The 10,341-nt window shown below is 39.0% G+C and overlaps 1 protein-coding gene across 1 annotated transcript; it reads right to left on the bottom strand.

Annotated features, from left to right (window-relative positions):
* Positions 1 to 1,111: 1,111 nt before the first annotated feature.
* Positions 1,112 to 9,250, bottom strand: LOC104391390 (chromosome unknown open reading frame, human C14orf79). The gene is made up of 5 exons (XM_010000656.1): positions 8,792 to 9,250; positions 5,685 to 5,833; positions 4,096 to 4,225; positions 2,723 to 2,830; positions 1,112 to 1,279 (listed from the first exon to the last, which is right to left on the bottom strand). The coding sequence occupies exons 1-5, from the start codon at positions 9,248 to 9,250 to the stop codon at positions 1,112 to 1,114; spliced, it is 1,014 nt and encodes a 337-aa protein (XP_009998958.1).
* Positions 9,251 to 10,341: the final 1,091 nt, after the last annotated feature.

Genomic DNA, 10,341 nt, shown 5'->3' with positions numbered 1-10,341 from the left:
TCTACCAGTGATTTTTAGTATGCTCAATTCTAAGAACAGAATAGGCACATCACTAAATAATTAACTGACTTAGTTTGGGAATATCCAACTTTGTTCCCTGCTTGTAACACGTCTGTCAGTTGCAGTGCTTAGCAACTGCCTAAAATTAAAAGTCATAAATAGTTCTCATATTCAGAATGGCCGAAGCAGTAAACAGGTTAGTAACTTGCATAAAAGTTACTAACATTGAATAAATAAAGCTGTTGCAGTTGGCAAGGAAGCAGTATGGATTCTATAAATGATAGCAAAATGCATCCCCTCTGGCACTCAGGCATGCAGGAAGATGGGCAACATAGTTGATAGTTACTATAACATTTTAAAAGGGCAGTAATTTACAGCATTGTGCAGTGCAGCTCCTGAACTACTCTGCTGTTAAGCTTTAACGAGTGTGGTTGTGCATGGTGTAAGTGCTGGGTGCATGACGGAATCCAAGAAGTCCTGTCAGCTTCAGAAATGTGATTTCAGTTGGAAACCAGTCCCAGAACAAAACATTTCACTGACCCAACTCCTATCACCTCAGTAGACTTTATCAGACAGAAATTAAAACAATTTTATTTTTCTAAACCTGGGTGAAAGCCACCCAGTGTAGAAGGCTCCTCCTGTTACATTCAGCAGTGGCAAGATAACAGATCTCAGCTGATCCAGGCTGGACCAAATATGAGGAGAGAGGGTGACAAGGCACAGTTTACAACACACCAGAGGTGCGTTTAGATTTTGGCAGAGAAACAAGGTTTTTGATCAAAGAGGCATTAAGGCCTGGAAGGTCAGCAGTTCAGGGTGTAGTCCACCAGAGTATCCTTAAAGTGTGATTGCAGCTGGATTTACTGTAAGAGACATGACTGCAGCAAAACTTGGCAGGACAAAATTACACCTTTGATTTCACAACTAAATAGGATAAACATCTGACAACATGGCTTTAGGTACTTCATATACAGTAATTAATATGTTACCTTCCCTAAAGAATATAGTTAGTCTATAGTACCAAGCCAGTAACAAAACTAAGGTAAACTGCCTTCTGTTCAGAAAGGAAAAAAAAAAAAAAAAAAAAAAAAGGTTTAAAAGTGCATTTGGTTCAACAAACATCACTACTGAAAAATTTCCTTTTTAGGTTATGTGTAGTGAAAATGTGCTTCTTCTTTGGGACTGTTATATATTGCATGTTGCCATCTGATGATGTGGTTTTCAAAAAGAGGCTACAGGTGAAAAGCTGGCCATGTCTGGAAGCCGGTGATACAGAAAGCTGAGTGAAAAAGAAAAATTAAGTTAATGTTTTCCATCCTACAGTAAGTTAATAACTTCACATATTTCAATCTAATTTTTATACAGTATTCATAAAAATAAAATTAGCATAAGAAAAAGAGAACATAACTAGATAACAGGGAACATCCCACTGTAAGATTTAACTTACTTAAAAATCAGAAATGGCAACATACATTTCCTCATGAGCTTGACTTTGAGAGACCAAGCTGCAAGGCTTGTTCTTTCCCTTCAGAGGGTACTCCAGAAAAATACTGTCCATTTACCTTGGACATGATTCTTTTTACTTACCATGATTTCTACTTTTACTCCTTCCTCTACCTTGAACCACTTCTCCTTTGCCTAAACCCTATATATTTTACACATTTCCAAGTATGTGCCAGCTGCTGTGATCCCACCCTCCTTTGCTCATTAAAAAAAAAAAAAAAAAAGCAGAACTGAATAATGAAAGAATAAACTGGGAAGTCTTATGGTTTTCTTCCTGAATTCTCCAGTCTAACATCTCTCATGTTCAAGGTTCCCAGAATGGTTATACATCTTCATTGTCCAATGCAGTAAATAGAATAAAACAGAGCAATGAAAGTGTGCCTCAAATTATGCATCTCCACAGCAACAACAGTTGCTCAAGTTCATTCTCCATTGAGGAAGGGACCTTGAGTTAAAAACATTCATAAAAAATACTTTATTAAAACAGAATACATCAGATTTTTTTTTTTTTTAAAGCAACAAGGAATGATAGAATTTTCCTACCAACTTGCGTTGCTTTAGCAAGAAAGAAATGGAGCTTATTAAAGGCCAGTTTGACCAAAGACATAAACACACTAACAATGTATTTCAATTTCATTTTTCTATGTTTTGTGACACAGCTTAAAACCAGTAATTTTTTTAAATCCCTGTAATTATAACATCAGTTCTGCTTTCTACTTAAGTAGCTCCTCTTTTCTCAAGTGAACAAACCAAATCTCAATAATTCTATCTGAAATGCAAGCTTGAGTGCCATTTATTCTCTACTAGCTTTGCTCCTGATGCCTCCCTTGCCAAGTATTTTAGGAGTGAGTTACAATCATCATGCTCAGTGCCCAATGTATTGATCCTTCCACAGACACATTCACCTTCCTCTGTCACCAGAGCATCCTGACTACATTTGTATATCACTGCTCTCTTTCAACCAGTAAGTAATTTGACCAAAAGCCCAGCTTAAATAATGAACAAACTTTTAACATCCCCCATATTATGTTACTTTGCATTTGGTACATTATATTGTACCTTTTCTAAAGCTCTCAGATGGGTTTTAAAAAGGCAAAAGCAGACACCACTTCCAAACAATTACATTAGGATATATGCCACAACAGCCAGCTACAGCACAGAGGAACATGTAAAGCACACTCTGGTTCTCTGAAGTGCTTATGTTCAGAGAAATCCTTACCTTGGTCTGGATCAGTGATTTGCAGTCATTAATACTGAAGCCATCAACCCTGAAGTCCTCATTAACATTTGATTCCTCAAAAACATCATCCTGACTCCCCGAAAAGTCCTAATAAAACATAATTTACATTTTGTTTACAAATTTCTATCTGATCTCAAAGCATGTAACTTAAAAGAAGTTTCCCTCAAATAATAATCATTAATTTTACTTTCTGAAGCCGTATTTTGATTTATCATGTGCACCCCTTGCATCAAAACAATTTTATGCCAAAACAAGCTCTACACACGTTAATCTAATTGTAACTTAAATTAATAACAATTTTTTAAAATCCAATTAAAATTTGCCTTAAGCTATACCAGAAAATAGTTGACAAACACATTTTCATCAGTACTGTTATAAACAATACAATTTTCCAGTAACAGAAAATAATTCATGACCTAAGTTTAAGCTGCCTGGGCATTGATTTAATGTCAATGTATCTATGGGCAAGAAAGGAACAGGAGAGGAGGTTAACTACGCTGGAGAAATGTCTCCTATCCTCTTCTGTTAAGTGACAGTTCCATAAAAGTGACTTTCAAGTGCAGAATAGGTCCCATACCTTCAGCACTGTCATTCTGTTTGCATAAAACTTGCATGAAAGGTCAAACATGGCCATAAAATCAAAATTAAATGCAGTACCTCTCCCCATGCTTCAGCAATCAAATTATTAATTGAAACAATTACTTCTGAAAACCACATGTGACTAATTCATCCCAACTACATAACCAGGTTGAATATTAAGCCACCCCTGATATCTTCTCAAAACAGAGATTAAACAAAGACGTTTATTTTTGAGCTCTTTCAGTACTATTAGTCTGGTCTCAATTAAATTTAAACCAGACTCTCCCTCAAGCCTTGCAAAACCAGATATATTAATCTGAGGAAAAGGGAAGTGGAGCACACTTTCAGTTTGGATACAGTAAAAACATCCAGGAATTACTCTAACAGCCTGATTCAAATCCAATTTTCACTTAACAGAGAGATATTAGAGGCTGACAATTTCTCATGCTCTGAGAGAAAAAGAAAACCATCTTACTGCACACCCAGCTGAAAGCTAATTCTACATCCACACTATAGCTGGAGGTACCACCTAACTAAAGGATGCTATGTAGTGTAGACTTCAATGTAAAGACAAAATTTGAACCTGCACAACTGCACAGTTACTTACACATAATGCTGAGAAAACACTAGATTATCATTTTAAAAGGTTCTCTGCAAAAAGCTATGACTCACCAAGATCCAGTTCATTGTGCATCTGCATGTACAACTTACAGAAAATCAGATTCAGAACCAGGTATTGATGCTGGCACACTAGCAAACCACTGTTCAATTACCTTTCGATTTGCATCTATTCCAAGAACGCTCAAGAGGTTTTCTTGCCAATGAGATTTAGTCCAGGGATGTCTTAAGCTGGGGGTATTATCAAAGTCTTTAAGTCTTCTCCATATGTTTCCAGAGTCAATGCTTGGAAAGAAAGCACAATTTGAGGTTATAAGATGTACAAAGTTTCCAGCAAATGTATGTAACGTAGCTGTTTTCACTACATACAGTCATGTAGTAGCCTACCTTGATCTAAAAAGCAACTTCTCTTAAAACTCTTTCTACATTCCTTCAAACTACCCACCCAATGTACTAAGTTTGCACGACAATTAACAGAAACAGTTAAGTCAACATAACTGTCTGTTTGGGCTTCTCAGATAAGCAGCACTTTACAGGCATATTTCAGAGACTGTTAAATGCCAGCAGCTCGGATTATTCAATTGCTTCTGTGAAATCTGGGTTGAGTTCAGCCTTGTTAATTCTGCATTTTGCCTTTTCTGTCTGTCAAACCTTCCTCCTTCCTATCAGCCATGCTTCTCCACAGCAGCAGCCTGCTGCTCAGGGGGTGACCTGTGTTTGCTCTGGGCACGGGGGTGCTACAAAGAAGCCCGAGGCACATGCTACTGTAAGAGAGTTCCCCCTAAGTAGTACTTTGGGGTCTTACATTGCACTTATCCTGCAGAAATCCAATTCTTTTTTGTGTACAAGATGCAATTATTGACCTTAGCTATCCACCACAGGAGGCTTTTTTTGTCTGCACTGCTGTGACATTGCAGTCCCTCTTAGGTATATATCGTGTATCTCCATGAGTTTGAGGCTGATTAAAATATAATGCAAAGACAAGGAACTTGCCAAATGAGTGCCCGTAGTAAATGTTTTAACTACATTTCTTGTAATTCTTACGACATTTCCAAAGTATGGTCTGACCCAGCTTTCCATATACAAAGCATCAGATGTGTGCTAAAGTAACTGTAACACTGCTCAGAAGCTTCTGATCCTTCAAAAAGACGTAACAAATCTAAAAGCATTCCAGCTGCCTTAAGAGAAAGCCAAATTAATGGTACTAATTGCTATTAACAGAAGCCCAGGAAAGAAGCCAGATACACCACAGGTCCTGAAACACATCTAGTTAAATGTAAAAAGTTGTTACCACCTGGAAAAACTGGGGAGAGAAGACAAAGAAGTGAGTGGGCTGTCAACAGAAGCAAGAGCAGTGTTCCTGCCTCAGATGAGAGAAAAGTAAGTCGGATGTGTTGTAAAGAAAGGACAAGCAAACAGGAAGAACAGGCTGTTTGTTGGGTGTTCTGGCATTCCAGAGGCTTAGTCATAAGAAGGCACACCAACAGCAGGAAAAACCTCAAGCAGGAATTTGTAATTTTTACATATTCCCTTCCTTGTTTTCAAATGACTAAAACACAATCCATTTCCTTTAACAACACAATGCAAATTGGTAAGATCTATATGATGAAGAGCATAGTGATTAAAAATATTTTTAAGTTCACCTGCAAACACCACTGATTTTTAAAGTATGAAATAAACAATGTAATGGCTCAGGAACTTTTAAATTATTTTTTCTTCTCAAATTTTGATCTAATCACATTACCAGGGTTGATTCTTTGTAAGTTCAGGAATTCCAACATCTTCATTATTTGTATCGAGTACTTGATCTAAGCTTCTTATGCTCTCTCTGGACTCTGATACAAAGACTTCTGGAAAGCCCAACTTAAATATATCCTCATAGCTGTGGTTTGCCTAGAAAAAGCAAAGTTTTATTACATATGTTATACAGGCCATCCTTACAGTCCATGAAGGGCCTAGTCCAAAGACTATAATGTTTCTAGAGACTGTATTTTGATTGCTTTTTAAATTTGCATTAATATTAATAGCACAGAGGGACTGAATCCAGAGCTGTGTTCTCAGCATTTACCCTGAATTAGAAGAGGAGAAAGAGTCCACGAGTTTCCGATGAACCTTGCTTCTCTAGCTTCCCATCTCCTATGTTATAGACTGGTTTGCCTGTTAGTACTCAAGACTCCTTCTGCTCAGCTAATTCTGTTCAGGTCAAAACTGGTGCATCCATAAATTAAGAAGCTTGTTTTGTTGACTTCCAACACAACTAATCAGTCAATTTTAACATAACTACTAAAAGCCACAGTTACCAACAAATACTTGCACTGTGTAAGTCTGCATACAAGCTGGGGTGAGTATGTCCCTATATCCTTCCATTTGCACTTAACTTTTTCCAGCCTGTGTTCAAAATCAAGAGTCAGATTTACATCCTGCTTCCTCCCTCAGCAGTGACGAGGAGGAGGTTTTGAGGACTGAACACAGGCACATGAGTGATCCAAACAGGCCTACTGGAAGCAACAGGGTTATCTGAAGACTAAGAAATGCATATGCAAGGACAAATGTGCATAATTTATATTCTATCCTAAAGGGAATTTATCATGACATCTGGTCCAGAAGCTTTGTCCTTTTTTTACTTCAAAGAAGGAATTACTGTAGTTTTCTAAATCAAAGAAACTAATTGACTTCAACACCCTGTAGAGGGACTTCAATCCAGGAACAGCAATGCTGTGTGAAAACTAGAGGATGAAACCAGTCAGTCTGTTTTCTTTGCCTAGCAATCAGCAATTCAATCTGAAAAACCTCCATATTTTGACAGTTTCATTTAATTGTAATTCAAACAGCTGAAATAAATTGACATACTTCCTCATTTTCATCATACTGAACTCAGACAAGTGAAGTGAAATCTGAGAGAGTACAGATTTAATCTAATGATGAGTGGGCTAAATCAGCAGAGCTGGTGGAAGCCTTCTGTATTTCTGAGCATGCTACTAGAAGTAGAATTCATGCCTCATGCTGTTCCCTCCTGAACTCAGGCCTTGCTAAACTGCCTGTCCCGAAGGGCCACTGCTGGGAATGTCAGACTCCTGGGTAAAATCCTTTAAATCTTGCCCAAAGTGTCATAATACCTTAAAATCAATTTGTAAGTTATTTCAGTAGACTTAACTTACAACAGGGATACTACATGGAGGAGAAAGATGTGTGAGAAGCAGAATTCTGTGAAGAGTCATGGTCAAGGGAAAAAAAACCAACAAAACCTTCCAAGTAGATACTAAAACCTAAATGTGAGGGAAACTACAGAAAAGTCTGGTGGCTGCTCTTGGCTTTAGGGTGGAGGGAAAATTACAGCCCTGGAAGTGTGAATCCAGGGAAGCACAGGTCTGCCTCATTTGTAGTATCTTCTTAGAGCCTGTGATGTTAATCCAAACATGCACACAGGTCACTGGCTTAGTTTAGCCAAGCCAGATGAAAAATACAGGTTTGTTTGTTTTTATTACCTTTATTACTGTTCACTTCAGTAGGTGTTTCTAAAACAAAATTTGGGTGTATTTCCATTTACCTTGTAGCTTTGTACTGATTATAAAATGAGGAATGCACAAATTTCACATCCATGCTTTTTGACTAAATCGTCTATATCCTATTATATCACAATACTCCAGTGCTTTTAAGCAAGTGCACTGGTCCCTCTCACAAAGGCCTGTATTCAAAGAACACATGAAAAACCTTTAAAGTTACTCAGCCATGTAGGCAACATATCCAGCTACTGCTAGGAAATCAGTGATTCTTTTAACCTTAAAATACATTATTCTGCTCTAGACTGACATAATTTAATTAGATATTGAAGCACTAGATACTGAAGGTCAGACCTCTGACCTCAGATGATCTCTAGAGGTCCCTTCCAACCTACCTGGACCTTTTTCCATTGACCATACAGAACACAGAGGCCCCCAACCTAAACAGCTTATGATCTCAGACAAACATTACAGAGAACACATGGATGAAGAACAAACCACACGCACATTCTACACTCAAAGAAATCTCAGCCAGCTCTGCAGCTGTTGCCCTGCCCTGCAACAAGAAAAGACAACTTGAAACTCTAGGCATGGTTAACTTACTTATCTCACACTGGACATTTTCTTTTGCCTCTAACAAATGCAAAAAAAAAAAAGAGCAAAGGCTTCAGTAAGACTCAGCACTACTGCTTTTGGAAAGAAACTGTTAACCTGAACCTTTTCTTGTGTTGATAAGGACACACTGTACTTACTCAGATTATTAGTTCTAACATTGTATGAAATAATGTAACACCCTATGCTAGAAAATTAACTATATTAAACTATTTATATTAATTTTTTTTCGTCAATAACTTCCACCCACAATCAGGCTACAACTCCAGAGAGACTATTAAATTATCCAGGCAGTATATTAAATAATGAAAGTAACTGTTTTCCCCAATTTCTAATTCAATTTTATGCTGGTTTATTGCAATACACTTGCAGGCAACTCTAAGGATTTTTGCTGTCCACCTCCCCGTTTATTTGTTTTCTATGCTCTTTCTTGTCTAGATTTTAAACTGCCTGTGCTTCAAGGCAAGGTTCAAGGTTTCTAAGTGCTTACCTACTGCTAGTGTCTAGAAGCAAAGGAGTACTTTACATTCTTTAAAGCTCTTCAGGGTAACTTAAGTATTTGTCAAACACTGTAAAGAAGTTGCTTTTGTTCCACTTGAGTTAGCTGCAAAGTAGCTTGACAGTTTCATTCCCTGTACAACCTTATCCTCTACACAGAAGACATTCAGATACAAATCTCAGAGATGTAGGAAGCAGTAACACAAACATTTCTGGCCTTTGGTTTACTATTAACACATACCTCACTGTGAGAGCTCGAAGCCTCCTGTATCCCACTTGGTAGAGATGGCTCGGAACAAAAGTGCCCAGCAGAAGCTCTGCCACATCCTCTGCTTAAGTCTGTATCATCTCTAGGAGGTTTTGCTGACTTCACCAAAACTTCAAGATTATGACCGAATCTCTCTGATTTGTCTAAGGACTCTGTGAAACCTTCAAAATCACCCCAGGAACCACCAGCTTCTGAGGTATCAGAACTGCTCTCAGAAAAACCCTCACCACTTCTCCTTTTGCTATTCATGACAGGGAGGCTTTGCTGCCTTACTTCAAGATTAAGAATTTCTTCATTATTTGTCCTTTCATTGGAGTTGCAGTCACTTTTATCAAGAGACACACCACCTGCTTCAGCTGCTGGGTCTTCTAGAGACATGGAGTGAGATGTGTCTGTGCTAGGGAGACTTTCCTCCAGTGACAGGTTCTGCATCTTCATTTAAGAAAAATCCACTCATTGAAATCTGTCCTTCAAAAAATGCTACTGAAGTTCAGTTGCATTAGAAATCTGACTGTTTCCAAAACAGAATCAAATTCTTCATTTCACCCCAAAGAATAATAACACTGCTAAATCAAAACAGGATGTCCTCTCCTCCAGAAATCAGCCTGTGTGTGTTGTTCAGCCTCACTTTCTGCGTGGGGTACCAGCCTGCAAAGAAAGGACTGCAAATAAATATTTCTGTGATAAGGGCTGCGTAGGAATAAAGAGAGATTGCTGATAAGGTAGGAGAAAGAATGCTCAGGTTAAAATAAACACATTCCAGTATTATACAACTGAAAAATCACTGCAGGTGAAATCACTTAAATTTTACACAGAACTATCTGCCCACACCACAAGAAAGCTGTTAAATTAATGAAAAATATTCAGAAAACACTTAACAGCTGTTGGGTATTAGCTGAGTAATTGTGGAGTATACAGGAGACAAACTGAAATAATCACAGACTTAATAACTAGAACTACTCACTTTAATCCGTCCCCACGTACTCAAACAGTGCTCTTTGTGTTTGCACGGGCATTCCCTGTCCCAGAGATTACTGAAGAGGTGAATGTGACTTGGAGCAACATGGGAACCGGCCACTTAATCCTCTGGAAACCAGAGTGTTTCCAGCTCCTTACGCAATTGAGGCGGACTTGGTGAGTTCAGCCCGGCACCTGCAAAGGGCGCGGGCAGCGCCGCACTCACCGCGGCCACTGAATCCCGACTCCTCCTGCCTTTTTCCCACTGCCAGGCTGTTCGGGGGGGGTGGGTCAGGAGCTGCACCGAAACCCCTTCTGTTGGGTACTTTCTGTGCTGTTTAACAGAGAGGAAGAAAAAAATAATAAATAAAAATATATTACAAATGTGGTTTGTTGGGGTTTTTTTCCCCCCTCGAAGTTGGGACGGGACGGTCCGGGCGCAGCTGATGGGAACGGCTGGCCCTCGCTGGCCCCGCTGGGCTCTGGAAGGGCTCGGGTGGGCCAGCGGGGATCCCAGGGGAGGGGAAGCCTCGGGGGGCACCGCGGGCCGGGCCCCCCGCACCCTC

The sequence above is a fragment of the Chaetura pelagica genome, unplaced genomic scaffold (assembly GCF_000747805.2).
Source record: "Chaetura pelagica isolate M959 unplaced genomic scaffold, ChaPel_1.0 scaffold36, whole genome shotgun sequence".
Classification (NCBI taxonomy): domain Eukaryota; kingdom Metazoa; phylum Chordata; class Aves; order Apodiformes; family Apodidae; genus Chaetura; species Chaetura pelagica.
This window is presented reverse-complemented; position numbering and strand designations above follow the sequence as displayed.